Source organism: Apostichopus japonicus, chromosome 4, assembly GCF_037975245.1.
Source record: "Apostichopus japonicus isolate 1M-3 chromosome 4, ASM3797524v1, whole genome shotgun sequence".
Lineage (NCBI taxonomy): Eukaryota > Metazoa > Echinodermata > Holothuroidea > Aspidochirotida > Stichopodidae > Apostichopus > Apostichopus japonicus.
Window position 1 is genome coordinate 6,330,315 of NC_092564.1, and position 22,199 is coordinate 6,352,513.

Genomic DNA, 22,199 nt, shown 5'->3' on the forward strand with positions numbered 1-22,199 from the left:
ACTTTCATCAAAATTAACCAAACGCAGGGCAACATTTAAGATCATTGTTAAACAATCATGTGTGTCTTTGGAGGAATACAAAAGAAGAAAGGGAGAAGAAAAAAAGGTTCTCTACATCCCAAGGTACTTTTTAAGTGTTTTTAATTATTTATGCAGGCTTTTAAAGAATCGTCAAGGTTTGCAATTTTTTTTTATATATATACGTATATTTTTTTCTCAATTCATAAAGAAAAAGATGGAATAAAATAAACTGAATTACTGACACAGAAAACAATTGCGGAGGAAGTTATAAAGTTGTTTCTCCTTAAGTTTGACTTTAAGTAAAGGAGGATATGTTTCCGAATGCTGGTACTTGTTAAGTTTTTCGTTGCTTATACAATTATTATTACGGAGGAAGGTTTAATTTTTTTCTCCATAAAAGTCTGACTTTTAAGTAAAGGGTATATGTTTTCGAATGCTGGTACTTGATTCGTTGCTTATACAATAATTATTACGGAGGAAGTTTAAAGTATTTCTCCATAAGTTTGACTTTAAAGCAAAGGGTATGTTTTCGAATGCTGGTACTTGATTCGTTGCTTATACAATTATTACAGTATTGTGATTCTATGGTTTCACATAATAATCGATACTAACGAATACAGCATTGAGCTATTCAAATATTCACAGCTCTAAATGAACGAGCGGTATTACCCTATTAATGGCCACCAGTTAGCCAGCCATGCGTTGCTTAATCCACTTTTGTGCAGGTCTGTGTAAAGGTCTCTCGCGACAAGCAAATGATTGTATATATTTATGACCCAGCTATTGCTTATAAACTTTTAATGCTGAGAAGAATGAATGTTCACTCTATTTGAGGATCCTGAAAATCAATATTTTGATATTTAAAAATATTGTGAATCCACCCTCAAGTCGTAAAAGTGAAATGCAACCCAAGTTACTAGTTATCTCCGAAAAGAACAAAAATATCCTCTCATTAAAAGTTATATTTTTTTTGTAGGAAGCCAACCTTCCGGTAACGCGTACAAATTCACTGTTCAAAAAGTGTGATATCCGAGGCACTTTCAACAAGAGATTTCTCCATCCTCTTTGAAATTGAGAATTCAATGCTTATTATTAGGTCAGTAAAATAACGCATATGTTTAATGATTTCAGTCATTGCGTCCAGTTTATTTATTTCAAAACATATCATTACTATGAAAACACATTATTCGGGTCTACAGACCCCCTATACTATTACTTTTCTTTTTCAAGCACCAACAAGCCTGGCTAGGATAGAGTTCCTGTTATTGACTGCTGATATGTTTAGGTAACATGAAAAAATAAAATACAAACAACCCTTTGCCTACTATATTATCATATTAATTGTTCCAGATCATTATTCAAATGCCTTGGTTAAAAATTCCCTCCCGTTTACTATTAAGAGTATTTATTTGAAGAGTATCGGTATACTGTGTTGTAATTCCATGCTCTCTGGTTTCTCAAAAAAATGTTCAAGTTAAGCTGAGTTATTTTTTTAAAAAATTATTTCAGGGTATAAAATTACACTGTCTCTTTTGAAGTAAATAGTGGAGAAGAGATGAAAAAGTAATTATATAATTAAAATATTTCTCTTGAGGGAGAAAGGCCGATTTACCTCATGTGTCAAAAGAAACTGTGTGATGTGATACTGTCTTCCATATGTTAGGTACAACGGTATCTTTCTATAGCGTACATAGTCCTATGTTAAAGACCTATACCTATATATATATTGAAATCACCGGATCTTCATCTAACCATCATATTGAAATGACTACAGTACTTGCTATGTAAGAAGCATTGTGGTGCAGCGCTGGAATCACGTTCATTTGGCCATTCCCGGCCCTTCATAACATGCATGCGAATGTGGCTTACCTTGATCAAAGATGAAATGAAATGTTGGGAGGTGGAATTCAACAACTTTTTGGAAAGTTACTCAATCAAAGCTAAGACGTGTCAACTACCATGGTGTTAGATGGCAAACATATTTTCTGACAAATATATTTTCTGAGCCAACGAGTATGAGAAGTTTCCATCATGAAGGCAGAGGGAGGTGGGGAGGGATTCGCCTTGTGAATATTATTCTATATTTACGAGTTGCTTCACTTTAGTAGAAAAACGTCGATTATTCGAAGGCAGGTTCTTCAAACAATTACCACCAAGCTATATCCCCATTTCTATCACTTGACAATTGGTTTCCCCAGACATTTCCCAGCTTTTAGGCAATATAAGAAAACTCGTGCCTCTGTCATCCAAAGAATAAGATTTCAAACCCATTGTCAACGGCCGCTCAAAGAGAGTTCAACGAATGGAGGGCGCTGTTCAATTTATTTCGCGCATGAAGAGGCAAACCAAAGTTACCAAAGTGTATGGATGGGGTTGATATGGCCACTTCAAAACGAAAGAGAGATCAGCGTAAAAGTGGCTATAATTGTTAAAAAAAAAGCCACATTTAAAAAAAGATATCAATAAGGTCACAGAATCGTTAATTCTCATCATCAATATGAACCAAGAAAAGAAGTAAATATATCATAAAGATTATAAAGGAAAGTTAAGAACATAGGCAATCCCATTATGATTGGAGAGTGGAGATGACGTGTGATGATTGGTGGTACTTCTATACCCCATGATATCCCATGAATGGAATTTGATTTAATTAACACAAAATTCGGATTTAATTGGGAAATACACTAACATTCCTACAGGAATAATTCCAAAGGGTAGGGTATTTCGTTGGCGGTGACAGACCCTTCATTTGGCCCCAGGGAAAATGAGTCTCAGGGTTGAGGCGTATGATTTTGGCGGTTGTAGTGGTCCATAAAAGAATGAGTTTTGAGAAAGGTGGGCTTAATTTCATAGATAACATTAGTAAACTCCACTTGAACAGTGTCCATTTCTTCCATAGGATTTAAAACGTGGCTATATTTTCTTATATATTTCAGTAAATTCAGTTCAGTGTAGAAAATGGATGTATTTTATACTAACGTTTTCACTGTACAAGGTGTATTTAGTTATTAGCTGAGGCTACATAAATAAAAAGTTATGCCATTACACACAAATGATTTTACGTTTCGAAAACCTAATAACGACATTTCATGAATTTTTGTTATTCATTTTTTCAGCTCTTATACAGCAAGGTTAACTAAGGAGAAAACCTTGCTGTATATATCTCCCAAAGAATAATTTTGGTTCGTTAACTCTCATATGGTTTTTACGTTATCTTCGCGAAAGATAAAAACAACATATTAAGATATAAAAAAAATCAAAATAAGAAAGATTTACCGTCATTTTTAGCTTTCATGTAATTATATTTATTGGGTATGATATGACAAAAGAAGAATATGGAAATTAGTCTAACAAACACATCTTTCCAGAATATTGTCGTCGACACAATTTTCATTTTAGTATTAATCAATCTATAAAACGGTAATATAAGAAAAAAATCTTTTTTAAGTTTTAAAATGTAAAATCTGACCAAAAGTTACAGTTTCGTGATTAAATGAGGTTATTTTTTATTACTCGAATAATTCATACTTTTTTGATTAAACTATAGATATATGTATGGTCAATTTGTGCCAATGTACATCTATCAAACATCAATGTGTCTTCCAAATAGTCTTCAATTGTTCGCCAAATATAAAGAGAACAGCATTGTCACCAGATATGCATACTTTAAATTTAATTCCTCCTAAATCACACCTTTTCCCTAACGAACATTTTTCCCCTGAGGTTAATTTACGTAAGACGGGTTATCGATTAGAAAACGTCAGAAAACTTTTGGGAGCTTATATTATTTGAGAATTATCAATTTATTTTCTGTAAATATGATGCTAGATATATATAACCTTTACCTACATCTGTTTTGCAAGTCATAGTGAAATAGTCACATAGTGTGCACACAAGCTTGCAAACATGAAATGAAAAAATTACTTTGGTTAATATTTTTTGATGAAAGAGGTGTTAAATGAGAACACGGATTGTCTGTCGAGGAATTTATTTTCATCTACAAGTGTCCATGCATGAAACAAAACAAAAAACCCAAAAATAATAACCTCAATTTATGTCATTGACATCAAAGAAATAAACCAAATCAAAACAACACACAAACAACAACGACAACAAACAAACAAACAAACTCAACAATGCACGTTATCCCATTGCAGTAACCCGCTTCAGGACGCAAGCTCTCAAATGTTCAAAAATTATATCACAAATTTGCGACAATAAATTGACCCTTTGTATAAAGTATTCCTATAATTCCCTTTCGGATGTAAGTTCCAGAAGAATGTGTCAACAATTGGAACAACAGATTGTGATGAACATTTTCGAAAATGGCTAAAAATATTAACTTTTTATACAATTAAGTGTTAGATCTTATAATATAATATACAATGCTTTGTTTAGATAAACATCCGAACATTTTAGTTTAAACAAATTTTGGTTAAACTGTTTTGTTCCAACAAGGCATTGCATACAGTAAAATGAGTGTAATTGCAGGTAGACATTTCAAATCAATGAACAATTTGTTTAGAACTCTAAGATGTTTTCGTTCCCCAAACATTAACAACAAGTTCGTTCTCATTAACATCACAGTTGATAATTTTCAAAACAATGCAATATCACCGTTTTCAAATAAGGAGGATATTATTTACTTTTGAACTGGTCGGTCCTGACATAATAGAATCAAATTACAAATCAGTTCATGATTGCGTCATCATTGGGCAAATTTTGTAAACTTTAAAAACTTACCCCTATTTTGGGAGAAAGTAACAAAGTTATATATATATATATATATATATATATATATATATATATATATATATATATATATATATATATATATATATATATATATATATATATATATATATATATATATGTATATTAAAAATGCGCAAGGCAAATTTTTTTTCTCACAGATTTGTTAATTTTTTTTTCGAAGAGAAAACACAGAGAGTGATTCTCCAACCTTGGGTATCTTTGAGAAGTAGGGCTGTCACCGTGTCTGACGAAAACAGGGCACTTCTGTTGGTTTTCTTAACATTTTATTTCTATTATTGTATTACATGTATATTGTATAAATAAAATAACAACGCTATTGCGCAAGTTAAGCGTGAACGAATAGCTTTTAGATGACCCATTTTGTTACGAGAAATGCCCTTCTATTGCTGGTAAAAAAAAAAATCGTGCTAACTTTGACATTGTTTTAACTTTTACTTTCTGTCCTTTATTAAACTGACAGATTTCTTTTCTGTTTCTGTAAAGTTATGGGCTTACAAGATCCGAAATATTAAACCCATATACGGGTTTGCGGTTGCGTATTTTTGTTTCGGAAAATATCTTCCATTTCGAAAAGCTCAGGTATTTCCCTGTTTTAGAACGATGTCACCTATTTTTTTTTAAATTGTTGTCAGCTTATTACATTTAACGGTTGAGGAGTTTGCATAAAAATGAGTTCGAATAAATCAGTTTTTGATAATAAATCTAAGGTAAAACAATATTACCTATTTTTGTTTTGTTCCATTTTTAAAATTACTAAGTTAACAACCCTCAGTTCATCCTATTAAGTATCCTTTTCTGGAGCCCACCTTTAATACCTTAGAAACATACCATTTTAATCGAAATGTTATCTTGTCCAATATTTTGGTCAGTTTATTTCCGTATCGCTGTTTACTGGTGTAAATATAATAAAGGGAATTTCAGTCAAAATCAGCAAGACAATTATATGAATGGTCTTTTTGTTGCCAGAACCAAATGTGGTTCACATCCTAGATATAGAAGTATATCATGCTCTGCATATCCTAGCTGGAAACCTTAAATATATATTCACTGCATATCCTAGCTGGGGACCTAACATAAATATTCACTGCATATCCTAGCTGGGGACCCTAACATAAATATTCAATGCATATCCTAGCTGGGGACCTTAAATATATGTTCACTGCATATCCTAGCTGGGGACCTAAAATATATATTCACTGCATATCCTAGCTGGGGACCTAACATAAATATTCAATGCATATCCTAGCTGGGGACCTAACATAAATATTCAATGCATATCCTAGCTGGGGACCTATAGGCACTTCTTATCCTACATGGGGTCTGGGGACCTAAAATATATGTTTACTGCATATCCTAGCTGGGGGACTTAAAATATACGTCACTGCATATCCTAGCTGTGGACTAAAGATATATGTTCACTGCATATCCTAGCTGGGGACCTAAACAAATATATGTTCACTTCACATGCTAGCCGAAGAGCTAGAATATAATCACTCCAAATACTATGTTGGAGAAGAAGAATATATATTTCACTCCATACAGTATAGTTTGTATAGTCGCATATATGTTCACTGACCCCATGTCAAACCTCGAGTGCTAAAATACATCTTCGATCTAATTCCTAGTTCCGTAATCAGAATATACGTTCAAGCCATTACTATACCTATCACTGCATCACAATTTTATTTTATAAATAAGCCTGTATTACGCTTTGCAGTGTGAGTATTTGCGATACATTTCCACTAATATCCGGTACAACATATATGATATTATAGGGAGAGAACTACAACCAGTGTTCACTTTCAATTTACATTTTGTGTAACAAAAGCTAGTTCACATATAAAAAATATTGTATTGGTATCTTAGCGACAGAACTAGAAACGTATGTTCACTCCACATTTAAATTATGTCTTCAAAAACTAGTTCATTTATCGAGGCCGGTTATAAACCTCTTGCTCATTCGACCACTATACCGCTCTTCCACTAACTAATTAGCTACCTTTTATTGAAGGTTTTGTAATTTAACTTAAAAATTTCAAACTTGATACTGCCACCATTGTAGATAACTTTAACACTGTACATTGTGAATTAAACAGCCACGGTGTTGCATTGGTATTATAAATGAAGGGACATAACATTACCAGTGCAGTTATCGTGTTATGGCCACGTGACATCTTGTAAGACTTGCTTTAATATGTTACAGCTGTTATCATTAAAGGTTCATTCTGAGGTATAAAGAACATTATTATTTGTCAATAATGATTGTCTAAATCCTATCGTTTTTTTGTTTTTAACTTCAACGAAAGGATCAAGATTTTCTGTAAATATGTAAGACCAAAATATTTCTTATGGCAGAGTTGACGTCGAAATATGAGAGTACATTTCAAAGAAACAAAGTCAGAAATGTTGTGTTTCATTAAATGTAATTATCAATTATTTACACAACAGTTATTTTTACGACGTTTAAGCTACCAAAAATGCGGAAGAAGCCCACAAGGGCTTATGGATTACAAACTACACGTCGGGTGGCTTCCAGTTCAACGTCTCAACTCAAATTTGAAATCTTTCAATTTAGAAAGACTTTTAAGATGGGAAATCCGTAGATTGCTCTTGGATGAAAAACCCACATTAATATGACCCGACCGGGTATCGAAACCCGGAACCTCCCGATTGCTAAGCCTCATTGCTTCAAATGCCACCACCTTTATCCACTCGGCCATAGCACCTACATAACACGTGCATGGCATAACCTAGATGCAGTTACAGCTCAAAGCTAACTAATTTATTGGCTGCTATTTAATTCTATATTTGCGACAAAAATCGATCAAAACAAACGAACAGACATAAATTTTCAAAACAGTTGTGGAAGTATTTTCGTCGTTAATGTTTATAATACAGCATATGAATACCATTTCTAAAGAAGGCAAGTCAAAAAAAGGGATTGCACACTTGTGAAAATGATACATATACCGATACCTCAAAAAGTCAAATTTAGATTCTAAAATGTTTCGTTTGTACGTTTCACACTTTAAACTTCTTTTTTCAAGTTCTACCGCCATTGCGGAAATATTCATTACTTCCCGCCTTCATTTTCAGACGCACCGTTCTTACATATTTACTCTTTAACTACGTATAGAGAATTTCACACAGAAGTATGTCAAAGAAAAGTGCGTTAGATTTTGACTATTTCTGACATTACCTATATATATATCCTGCAACTTACCCGGCGTTAGGGAACAATATGTATTACGTTGATATCTCTAAGCCTATACCGATATTATGAACATTTCATTTTAACATTGTGAAACGTGAATACATATAGGTTAATTCACTTTATATATCACCGAGGAGAAGATCCTACTACTTATATGATCCGCGGGAAAATATATCCTTGTACAAGATATGACACAATATGATAAATCTGCAAGTCTGTTTATGAGAATTGACCACTTTGAAGATTTGAACCTTAGGTGTCAAGAGTGAATTATTAACGATAAACATAAATCAAAACACCCTTCACCATCAATCTAGTAAACTAAATCATATATTAGCATTTGTTTTTATTTTTTTTCCTTCTTGCTTTCACCTCAAAATACCGATTTCGTATCCCTAGAGAGGAAACCGGTCTTGTTTTTTAATCCTTATATTGGGCTTTTCTAATTGTTTTCATCAGTTAATCTTAAATTAATTTGCCTGATATTAAAGTGACGTTGGTTATACCAGAGTTGTGTACAAGTGCTGTCAAAACTTTCTGGTTATCATTAATAATCTAACAGTAAATTAAGATGCTATAAATTTAGTTTTTCGATACTCTACAAAAAATATATATAAATATATATACAAAACTCTTAGTCAAAGTTTTACTTTTCCATCCTTAAAATCAAGTTTATTTGGCATTTGATTTTCAAAACTTAACTAAACATGTAATGAGCATTTTTTTATGAGAAAGAAAAGATGCAATTGATTCTCAGCGTAAGACAACCTTCCTATAGATTTTTGTCGCCCAAAATAAAGGTTAATGAGCAATTCTTTATGGATATATTGTTGTCAACAATTCGTGGACAAGAACTTTGACACATTATTATTTTCATTTCATGTTAAAACACCAAACGGAAAATTCCACTTCGTTATTTGAAATTAACTTTGATGATAATCCAAGCTAAATGAACTACATTTTAATGTGATATTTAATCGATTTCTTTTGTTTCGAAATACGTTTAAAAAAAAAAAAAAAAAAACGTCAAAAGAAAAATCGCTTTAAATAACTGATAAACCGGTCTATTACTTTGATTATCCTTAAAGGTGGCTTTCTAGTACTTAACAGCTATTTGAAAATAATAATATCATATATTAATTTAAACAGAGGAAGAAACATCGCTTCATGGCACTTCATTTTTAAAACTTCCTGCTCAATGTAATTTTCGTCGCAGTGATTTTTTCGTCATATTTTGCAATAATCAATGTTTCAAATAAACTAAATTATCTTTACCCATAATGATATTTTGTTTCCGAGACCATCTACCGTATATGCATAAAAATCAAGAAACGGTGACTACATACGAACCCATGCACTCCTCCCCGTGTCCTTTATTCATCTAAAGTGATTGTAATATATATACCAATCATACACTACAAACATGATGTAACACGTGGTAATATTAATACTGGATTTAAACCAGCACTGTAGCAACGTTAATCGGTTAGCATTGTTTTACAAACACATACTAGAAATTCCCTGGATGACATGCAAACTAATTCTGAACTTTTCATGAGTTCCCATTCAAATCGATTCTTAAGATGTTTTGTTTAACTCTGGTTGAGACGCCTTGTTTATGAGACATATATCTGTTAAAACTATAGAGATGTTTCAGATATATAGGGGGGTTAACACTATGTTATTGTCGTTAAGTATATTAACTACGGACCTAAAGCAGGCGGTATATACGGCTCCAGAGACACATGCGTGGTGGAAACGGCTTAATAGAAATGTTTGCGTTCCCATAGGACCATGTGCTATAGGGAATCGCTATAGGTTATAGCCAAAAGCTAGGCCTGTTTACTACAAACCACGGAAAGCAGACTAATATAGTGGCTCTGTATCTCTCACTTAAACGAAATATAGTCACGTTTAAGTTATTTTTGTTACCTATCTTCGCTGTTATGACCAGGAAACTGCCACAAATATATGTAATGAAAGCTTGGATATAATATATAATATGGAGTAGAAGAATGCAATTTGAAACTCTACAAAACGACAAAATAAAATACTTCCAATATATATAAATATATATATATATTAGCAACTTTACATTGGGGAATATAAATTACTTCCGAAACAGGTGTTTGTTCAGAAGCCGAAATGCTTGATGTCAAAGGTCATTTCACTCCAAACGTCCAACCACTGATCTGCTTATACCGCATGCGATGTGCTTATGCTACTGGATAAAGAGACATGTTCTTACATGGAGGGTTGTTATGTTATGAGACAAGGAAAAAGGAAAAACGAAATCATAGATATGAGAAACCATAACGTTTGATGAGATTGTTATTCCAGCTATATTTCGCCGATCCATACAGAGGCTAACCGCGAAAGAGTGAAGGCTTCCTGCAGTTTAAGGACAAATGTGTTAGATTGTCACAAAATACTGACCGATGATATGGTCAACCTCTTGGCCAATTTATAATTTATTCAAGCTTTTAATGGTCATCGTCGTTAACCAATGTCTGTGTGTCGACGTCGGTAGGTAATCGAACAAAATTTTTAACAATCGGCATGAATGGATATATAATTTTTTTTTTAACTTCAAACAGTCCAACTTCTCCTTATGATTGTATTTCCATATATGTCGTTGTACGGTAGGCAAATAAGCCTAACTCTCACATTTTGTTTTATGATAGCGACTTTAGGAGCAATCCGAATACAAATAAATAACAAGTGGAAATAGTTGGTTTCCTCGGATGACGTACTTAAATGCTAGATTTATGTTATCCGAGACTAGCATTTAAAAAGACGTGAAATGTCTGTCACTCGCAAGCAGAAATAATGAATCACAAACGACATTCTTTTCTTAAGTTCTAGCTCTCCCCTTCAACTCGCGTGGGTTTTAAAATTTACTATTCTAAAAAAAAAAAAACAGAATAAAGAGTGTATATAAAGGATACGGACGAAGTTAGTCATTTTCTTCTTTTTTTAAACGGTAACTGAGTACTTGGCCTCCGTGTATTTACATCGTAGAATAAATTCTCCAGCAATTCTCGAACGATTAGTTCGCTGTGGAAGGCCTCTACGTTAAGCTGACAGTAATGATGCACTTTACAAAACAAATGATAATAACAGACAATAGATTCCAGATCACATGGTCATTTTGCTTTCTTTAAGTGCCCATTAAGTTAACATGTATACAACAATAACGATCGTTTCTGGTGTTCTGGATTTTAACATCCTCTCTCAGCCTTTATCTGTGCTCTGTTGAGTCGTTGCGTTATAATGTCTGCATAATTTCAAGACTTGGAACAGATATAAAATACATTTTGATTATTTCTTCTTCTTCTTCTTCTTTTTTCGTTGTTGGTGTAAAGCTCTGGTTTTCTTATAATATGATTAAGAGTAACCGTTTTGAAGTGCACATCGTTTAAATAGAAAAGTACAGTAGGTCAAAAGAATTACTGGAAAAAGTGAAACGAAAAAATATATATATAGCACAACTGATGGAAAAACTTTCTGGCCGTTTTGGTTACGATTTGTGTGTGTGTATGGTCACTATTGAATACCGCGAAATTCGTTTTCATGGTGTACTAATGTGAGTTGTGATTTAAAAAGCAAACGAATTCGAATAACTATTTAAACTAAATTTGGCTAATTAACTTATTGAAAAAAAAACCATGTTTGGATTGTAATATTGCTCCGACTTCTCTACTTATTAATTATTATACCGGTACATTTAAATACAAATGAGATGAATGAATATTTACATTGCTCATATCTTTAGACGACTTTTGTTTCTAAATACACTCATTTTTAGGATGGTCGTTTTTTTCAAGACAACAATCGACGCCATGATGATGAAGTAGTCTTTATCAAAAGACTTTTTGAAAAATATGAGGAAACAAATAAAATGAATACAAATAAAATCAGGATCACGTATAGCCATGCCGGTCCTCCCTTAAAGTCGCAAGTTTAGGGAACTTAAACTCACAAGTCATGTTACAAATTTACATATAAATCTATGACTGATAAGGATTTACAAGTTAATATAAATGTTAAGAAGTATTTGTAACCACTAATATTAACACGAGTCTTTGTATCCTTTCACAGTAGTGTAATTAGTGACAACAATATCATTGTATTGTACAATGAAGTACCATATTACTGTACGAAGTGTTACTGTATTGTAAATAAAGTATTTACTGTGTTATTTCTATGTATATAGTGTTACGTAAAATGTTACTGTACAATAACTGTAGTATCGTCGTCAATCGTAGTATTAAAACTATATAAACTATAGTATATACGGAATCGATGAGTTATACACTATACGGATATGTACTATGACTGTAGTGTTAATGCGTATGTCAGTGATCGATTTATCTTACTATGGTATAACTATATTCAAGTATATTCATTAATGATAAGATATATTATTTACTGTAGTATTATGATGACAGTTTCAACAGAATTCCAGACAAACGTGTAAGAGAAAGTAGAAATTGACAAACTAAATTATCCATGTGTATAAAATGAAATGTTTTGGTTTCGAACAACACCACAACTTAGGTAACATAGTATAATATTCTATGATAGATAAATAGATTCTTAGAAAATCTGGCGTAACGAGAAGTAATGTTTAGTGTATCAGACAAGGTAGTTTTCAGGAAAGACAAGCCTCATTCATATAAAAAAAAATGTCATGAAAACTAATATTTCGTCCCGATACGAGGAAGACTAGTTTGCATATCTTTTTTTGATAATTCAACACTTGTTTGTTATCATGGAACATTAAATCCGTGAATAAACAAAGACAAACTCCTACTACAAATAGGGCTGGACAGAGTCTTAATTTTATTGCGTCTCTTTCAACGCAGCGGGAATTCTAACACAACTAGGGCAAGCTTTATATAGTTTCTTCAAATGTATAAAATGAAAACCATATCTACAACATTTCTGAGAATTCTTCCTGAGTCATTCGTCCTTCACTGCCGCTGCATGGCAACAACAATAACCCAAAATATATGATTTTGTTTGGGAGGGGGTGGGGTGGGGGGAAGGCTTAAAACACAACTTTCCTACGATCTGTATGGTTAGCACTTCATATTCAAGAGATCTCTCTATATTCTAGTATATTCGGAAATGTTTGTGTATAATATATCTGTAACATATTATTTTGACTTCATTACTTTAAAGCCGAATTTTGCGTCTGTTTGTTAACCTTTTGAGTGCGACTAACTATGTATGTATTTTATACCAATTTTACCGCATCCCATAACTGAAGGTCTAATAATTATTTTTTTCATTTCATTGGCAAAACGTTTTATTTTGTTTAAGCTTATTCCATCGTTGCTGGTAGACAAACTGCGATGAATTAATGTATCAAATTAATTACCCTACTGTGGTATAGTACCACTCGTATTATTCGGACACTCAGTATATGTGATCACCAGATATATAGCCCCAGTTACAGCGTCAAGATACAAGGAGTATTATTTTCATATTTTGATAGTAACTATGTTAAAACTTCAGTCAATATTGTCTGAAATGAAAGCTCTTAAACGGGATCAAATAAACTCCAACAAATTATTATTGAGCGCTACCCCTCACGGTTATTGTCCCTAAAATAATAGTAACAACAACTGTCCCTTAAAAAAAAACATATCTTACGGGTGAAAATATTGTCGGCTACAACCAAAGGGAAATATATATATTTTTTCAATCATTTACTATACTTGTAAGAAAAAGACTGTTAGCATTGTAGTGTAGGAAACTACAAAAGCATGTTATTTCTGCCGGAACAGTTACGTTTATACATGGCATCTAGAAATATATAATTCTGCGAAAAACCTATCGGAATTACTAACATTTGATAAACTACAATGTTTTTATCTTTTGTAAATAAATAAAAAGAAAAATCATGGAACCATTTGACATTATTGTTCGACTTTAGGGCCAAAGAAATGCATGTTTGAAGTACATGGTAGACCATGTATAAAATGAGAACAAAACCTACTTTAGCGTTTCATAATGCATTTTGACCCCCACCCCCCTCCTCCCACCCCCTCCATTCTCACTCACTGTTTACGATCCCCACACATCCCTCCCCACCCCATCCATTCTCACTCACTGTTTACGATACGCGATTTTTTTCTAGTTCATTCATAGATCGGTGAAATTCCAATAACAATCCCTTTTATTCTTTTTTAATATTTGGGATATATTTCTATATAGTAATGAAACACAACAATAGTGACTAGACGGTGATCATGAAGACATTTTGATCGTTAATAGCTATCAGTACTTCACATTTATTTTATAACCAACCCCCCCCCCCCAATATATATATTTTTTTAAAAACTCCGTCGGTTGTTATTTTGTATTCAAATAAGTAAGTGTTCACCTTGGATCAAATGCACATAACTAAACAAGACTGAACGAAGCGAGTAACAAAAGAGTTTACAAAACCTGTTTTTTTTTCTACAAAGGAATATAAAGAAAAACAAACAGTTATTGAACTTAAACAACGCAGAATATGACCTTGTTGATTATGCAAATGCAAATGTATTTACGAATACGAAAAGCACTCTCCATGAGAAACAATTGTAGGCACGTTAATGTTCTAGCGAGTTAATTCAAGGATTACCCGAGCAAGGAAATCTTAATGTGTAATCCGCTTGTTAGAGGGATTTGCATATTAAAATCACTTTTTTTCCCTACTTTCAACCCTTTTTGGTGTGTGGTTATTTTGCATTAAACGTGCAAATTGCTTAACTTTGGTGGTGGCGGCTAGGAGAAAAAAAAAATTACAGCACTCGTCGGTGTCAATTTTGGGTTTTTGCTGATGGTCTTAAAAGTGAAACAGAAAATTAGGGCGCTATGGACCCCTTTTTTTCTTCTTCTTCTCTTTGATAGACGCACGAAGAAGGATATGTGTAAATCTATAAGTCGTTAAAACGCGAAAATTTGCAAATTTTGGGTTTTGATTGATAAGTGTTAACAGTTTATACATGAATTATACATTTCAGATGGAACAGCAAAGTAAAATAACTTATATAACGATAGCGTTTTTTTTCTTTTTCTGTCATAACACAACTTTTATACATGTGTGTTTCTAGCTAAAAGTAGTATATATATATATATATATATATATATATATATATATATATATATATATATATATATATATATATGTATATATGTAATGCAGATTTGTAATAAAAACAGAAAACTAAGAAACCAAAAAAATCAATACACAACAATGATATAAAGACGTGCTATACTGTGTTCAATTTATAGTGACAAATATGTACAAATTCAGGAGGGAAACATCAGGTGATAGAGTGAAGGAAGGGGGGGGGGGGTAAGAGTCTAGTGGGACATATTAATGCTCTTTCTAATGACATTCCAGATTAGCTTAATCGACTGCTTACAAATGGTGAGAAATTAAACATTTTGAATGACATTTTCAGCAACGATGCCTTTCGCTTTATGACCATATGAGTTCCACTCGTATTAATAGATTGACTCGGCTGCAACTTCACTGAAACCACTAAAACGTTTGTTCTTACTTTGTTCGATTTCAAAGCTACGACTATATCATCTCTCCTGGTTAGCGAAGGATGGTATTTATCTCTCTTAAGATTAATCATTCGACATTCTCAAACCATTCGTAGTGACTCTCATCTGTTTTTTATTGTTTTGTTTTTTGGGGAATTAAGAGAGTGACCTGAAAGGTCATGATGCTGATTTCACTATATATCTATATATATTATATATACATATAGTTTTACAAAAGGTCATATTATACGAATAATCGAGGAATACATTTTCGGTTTTCTTGAATTCCCCAGAAAAACAAAACACATTTTGGTTGGAATGTTGCCACGATGCCAATAATTAGAGAACGATTAAAGGACAAAAGATAGACCTTTTATAACCAAGAATTTATTCTAATAGGTGTAATCGATTAATCGTTACAAAATAACTATAAGCGATTACACAACAGCTCTCACTTGAAGTAATATGTGTATTCACTTCAAATGATGGCACTCTGTATATAGGTAATCGAAACAACATAACAGCTGAAGAAGTGAGCGCACTGTACTGGACGTTACAATATTTATTTTCTAATTTTCTAACTTTTATGGAACGCCGCGAGAAATCAATCGAGATTGGGTACTACTACATTAACCGATTAACCGATAGGAACGATAGCTCTGACTACTAGAGTAGCCGGTTAACCGAGAGGATCGATAACTCTGACTAGAAATTTCACTAAGAGGAATAGAACTTTATTACGCATCCCCCAATCCCCCTGCCCCCTTTCTCTTTCACCAACAATTTTTGTATTTACTTTCTGTATGTATTGTTCCCATGATTCATTTGTTCTTTCACTTTTAATTACAGAATAAAATATAATAATACCCAGATGACACAGTCAAAGATCTAAGTTGAATATATAGGAACTAAGATACGCTAAGTAATCTGTATTTTGCAGTGGGTTAGAGCAAGGGCGCAGTATAACTAAGTTACATCCACAAAACAACGAAATAAAACTCATGTAATTTAAAAAAAAAATGATATATATATATATATATATATATATATATATATATATACATACATACATATTAAAGAACTTCCAAGAATTGAAAGCAAATACGATGCTCAATTGAGCAGAAACAATAGGCAGAAGAGAGTCGCTACAGTTTGGGTAATAATGCAAATATGTAAATGTTTTTCGAATTTATGAAATATGTACTGAAATGTTAAACCAAAACATCATTGACTCGTTTTTTTCTTCCATTATTTGATGTTATTTGTATCGAAGAATAATACTCTAACATTTTTTTATATAAAATATATTAACGGTTTGTGTAAAATTGTGTAAAATCGAATAATTAAATACCTCATTTTTTTGTACCGAAAACCATGCAATTTTGCTGGAAACAAACCATTTTAAACTGAGCTTTAACATCATAATATCATAAAACAATCATAGATATTCAATAGAAACATGGTTCACAAGAGTTAAATATAGTGCAATTTCCGTGTACATTTCATATAATTGTTTTATAATCAAAATTTAAAATGACATAATCAACTGACCAGGTACAAAGTCTCCCAAAAAAGAATAAAAAATTGCAAAAATTATCTTTGTGTTCATCGTTTTAAAATATACTTTTTGAGTAGATAAAAAACTCTGTCTTTTCATGATAATATTATACTCAAATATGCTACTTTTGACCTATACAAGCCATTAACTTTTTTTAAACGATTCTTGTACACTAGGACACTATCATACCAAGTTGATAAAACTCCCAATTTATCCCGAAAAAAACAGGAATATTCTTATATTTTCGTTTCTTAATGTGTCATGCTTGGAAGACAATTTTTGACACCATTATAATATGTTTCGCTCCAAAAGACATTTATACATGGGGCATGGTGAAGCATGGGTAGGGGGTGTGCTGAGAATGGGGGGGGGGAACTATCACACTTAAATGCTTATATTGCAACAGGAACGTATTTCACTTTAATTGCATATCTTTTACGTTACCAATGAAGATTTTATTATCCTAAGAACATAGCAACAATATTTTACGACTTGGGGTTTATTTAGTAAAAGTTGAAAATGTTATATTATTTTCAGATCTAAATGACGACATCCAACGCAGTCAACAACATTGATAACCGACACGTCAGTGCAACATCCATACATATTTTGTCCTTTTATATTTTAATATATGCATTAAAAACAATTTTGTTAAATTTGAATATTTCTCAAATACAAATTACATCAAAGATATTTTTATTTGATAAATACTAGTATATTTATACAATATGTAGAAATCTAAGCACAATACCAACAGGTAACCGAAAGAATATTACCCCTGTCTACTTGATCGTGATTCACGAAAGGAGTTTTTTCTTCTTATTTTTCAAGTTAAATCTTGATCGCTTCTTGAAGTGACTTCCTTTTTAACTACTTCCTAACCTCCAACCCTCCCCGCCCCCCCCCCCCCCCTCTCATGCCGAATTCGCTGATTTACAATACTAAACATCCATGGATATATATTGTCAGTCTCTCCGATGTTAACGCTTCCAAATACTTCCTAAGTTCATTAAAACTTTCAAATAGACAAATATTACTTCCTACTAAGACAATTTTCTTGAAGCCTTACACCCTTAGATAAGAAGTAAGAGTTTTTATTTCATGTAACTGATAATCTTATCGCTATTTTTTTGATAACAGAGAGTGAGACACAGAGATAACTTTTATGTTTCAGATAATACCCGCGATAACTTGACAAGATTCGATGTGTGTGTATTCGTCTGGTCGCTTTTCAAATACGGCTTTATTATAACGAGAACTTATTAATTTTTGTTCTAAGTGCTGTTAGGAACTATTTAAACTGCTCTTTTATTGTTCAAAGTAGTTCCAATTAAATATTTATTTACGCCTTAAAACGAGAGTGTCTTTGACTTTTTTTTTCTATCATCCAAAATGACCTGAAGCGTCTCAATATTGAAAGTTGATTCCTTGTTTTTTTAATCTTTCTTTTATCACAGTTTTTTAACTGTTTATCTATTAATTCCTTAGATTTGGCGCAACCTCCTTTTATGATATTCTCTGAAATGCCAACATGTTTCATTTTTTTGTCTTTCTATCGTCCTCAACTATATAACATAAAATCACAACTTCATAACAGGATTTTTCTTTGAGCAAACCGTCAAGCTCTTAGTGGCGATATGTCGCCTCGGGGCATTATCGATTCCGATGAAGCCAAGCTACATGGTAGCAAAACTTGTTGTCTCCCCGATACAGAATTGAAGTAGGAGAGTAAAAGAGTAAAAATAAAATGCTGGCTTTGGTAGATCGAGAACGATCAAAATTAACTACTACGCGAAGGGATTAATTGAACGTTTTACACCCCTTTGTTTTTAAGTTATTATTTATGGTTTCTTGTATTTCAAAACTTGTAGATAGAGAAAACGGTCTGAATTCTTAAAGGAAAAAAAAGATACGAAAGAAATAAAATATTTTATAAAATAAAAATAATAAATAAAAAAGATGAGAAATTATCGAATGAAGCAATATGTAGTGTTGTTCCTTACATATGTAACTGACAGTATGAAAGTCAATTTCAGAAGACAAAAAACTAGATTTTTTTTCTCACAAATCTGAAATCCACAGAAATCCATGGATTATTGGATCACTTTGCAACTATTAGTCACATTTTGAGGAAAATTCGCGAATAACTCTTCTTCTATAGAGATAATTATCTAGGTTAATATTTCAAAACAAACTTAACTTTGTCTTATTTTATCCCTAACATAAACGGTTACTGAATCAATGGGCCAAAAACCTACAGCATGTTTATTTGTTTAAAAAAAGAAGAATATTTGGATAATTTTATCTTGGTTACTACAACTTGATTACTTCTTCCCACTTCTCTTTTATGCTTCTTATATATTTTTTTTCAAAACCAGAGAAAGGAGAAATACATTTTCTCTTAATTTTGTTTACTTCTTTCGTTTTAGTGTGTAAAGATTAGAATCATACATATATTTATAGTAAACAATTGGTCACTGTAAATATTAACAGACCGCAATTTATAAAGATAAAAGACTATCAATCTTATCACAAACCATGCAAACAAGTTAAACAATATTTTTTGGGGAAAAAAAAACTCAATGGATATTAGAAATCGACTGTGGGTAAAAACATTGACAATTAAGAAATTCAACGTAAAAAAAAAATCAATGTTAGATAACTAAATTACAGGATTAAAGTTTACAAATTTAAAAACAAAAATACCAATAACATTTTGTCTGACAATTCGAAGAAAGTTATGTGAGTTGTAAAAACATGACACTTTTGTCCTTCTATCAAGCGATACCAGTGAAAATAGCATACATTTCATTGCTATAGTAACATAACCACGGTACTGATTTATACTAAATGTATGTAGTATACATGGTCTGGAACCATCTGTTTGCAAAAACAAAACAGCAAATTTGACACGAAATAATGATAATAAATTGATGAATTTAATTGTTTACCAAAATGATAGCCCTTTCGTGCCAATTCCGTTGAAGTACCATCGTTATATCAATTTGATGATCATGACGTAATAAAAAAGAGTCATTAGAGCGTCACACATAGGGATTTGGTTTTCGCTTCATTACATCCAAGAGAACTGGAAAATACTGATTTATTAGTCAATTATTGTCTTGCTGGGGTTTCTTTTTTATCGACGAGAAACAACCAAAAACAAATAAAAAGACTTTCCACAATTAATAATATTTAACGAAATAAGCAGATTATTTGTTTTAAACAAATAAAACGCCAAGAACAACTTCTAATGTATGTTTAAAATGTTTTGTGTTGTTTTGTTTTCTGGTAAAATTGATTTGTTTTAGCTATACGCTTTTAATAAATTATTGGAGGGGTAAATTAATTCATGATTCCCAAACTAATATTTATTATTTTTTATTTGTTATTGTTATTTGCTGTTACGTTTGTTAAGATCTAAAACGAAATGATTTGGTTTTAAGTTATAGTACATTTCTCGGTACCCTTATTTTTCATAAAGAAGGGATAACTTCATATATTTTAGGTACAAATTAAATCTACAGTAATCAGATTTCATCTACCCTTTTATAAACAACATTTATGGACACACACTTCATCAGCCATCGGTCAGCGCTTTACAATATTTTTTACTTTTTGTAGCTAGCAAAATAGAGGAGAAAAGTTATGATATATTAGACATTTAAAATTTTTGATCAACCTACCTGTATTAGCGTGAATTCGTCGCATCCATGGATAAATCTGTTCTGGTCGGTTGGATGAATGTTGGCTTTTCATGGTCAAACAGTCGACAGAGACATTACCCGTGGCTCCATTCGACGGGACCATGGCCCTCTGTAGCATCGCTGCCTCGCGACCGTACCCCATGGTGGTACCTCCTCCCTGTTGCCCCGCACTGTACTTGTAACATTTAGTGGAGACTTGCTGGTTATTCGTATATGAACACTGTTGTTGCAAAGTTTGGTCCATGCTGCTGCGTGTCGGGTCCATCAGTAACTGTCCCTCGGGCCCTACATTTGACATTCGGTTCAATTCGACCTGATGGTAATAACCGTTAGTTTGCATAGGAGGGGAGCCAGTATGCTCGGGGTACTCGGAATATTGAAACAGACTACTACCACCCTCGCTATTTGGGTTGGACACCGAAGCAGCACGAAAGGGTGATGCCTGGCGGGGTTGATGGCTGTTGTCCTCTAACTCTACTCCTGCGTAACAGGGTGTAGCAGGGCGGAACCGGGACATGCCACGGTGCTGTTGCGGGTGACTGTAATTTGAGCTGGCTCCTCCGGACAAAGGGAATTCGGCAGTGGTCACTGATTGCGCGTAGTAGGAGGTCATAATGGCGACTTTTTTTTTTCTCTCTCTAAGTTTTTTTAGATATCCCAAAAGAATATCGCGAAACCCCAGCTGTGCTTTTTTTTTCCTTCTTTTATCCCCTCTTTCGTCACTACGTGTCAATACTGGTCACTTGGTCACAAAAACAAGCCCAAATTGCTATCAAAACTCGTATTTTGCCTCTTTCCCCCAAAATCGTCTCTCCTATTCAAATTCCAAACCAAGAAGCGTAACAATTAGTTGAAGCCAACTGATATCAATCTTACACTAAGGCGTCACATGACACCTTTTGTCCAATGATAGCGGTCGGATTGATACGTAGTTCACAACAGGCGTGTGCCGACTGCTTGTGTGTTCCCAAACACCTACCGGTATCGAATGGATTACCTTGGTTAGTTGGGCGAGAAGTGCGTGGAAACTGAAGTGTTAATTTGAAGATGCACATGATTTATGCCAAGGTACTTTTTGAAAACGGCCAATAGATTTCCCCCAATAACTTTACATTTAGGGGGCAACTGACAATTGACTAAGAATAAGATTTACGACCACGCCTTCTTTCTTTTGTTTTTGAAAAAAAGAAAAAAAAAAACGTTGAGGCCGGTTGATCAATGTCATCAGAGCGATTATTGACAGTTCTCATTGTTCCCAAGGAGCAATGGTAATTAACAGACAGCAACACCTTAACCCTATACACAGTGATAAAACAAAAAAAGGCAACTTAGTCGAGTAGCAACGCGTCTGGGTTACATGAATTGGAGGTAT

The 22,199-nt window shown here is 32.9% G+C and overlaps 1 protein-coding gene across 1 annotated transcript in view; it reads right to left on the reverse strand.

Moving 5' to 3' along the window:
- Positions 1-21,830, reverse strand: part of LOC139966286 (uncharacterized) — a 45,233-nt gene extending 23,403 nt beyond the window's left edge. The window contains exon 1 of the mRNA XM_071969142.1: positions 20,807-21,830. Within this exon, the coding sequence (XP_071825243.1) occupies positions 20,807-21,440 (634 nt within the window). The 5' untranslated portion in view covers positions 21,441-21,830. The remainder of the gene's footprint in view (positions 1-20,806) is intronic.
- Between the last annotated feature and the right edge of the window lie 369 nt (positions 21,831-22,199).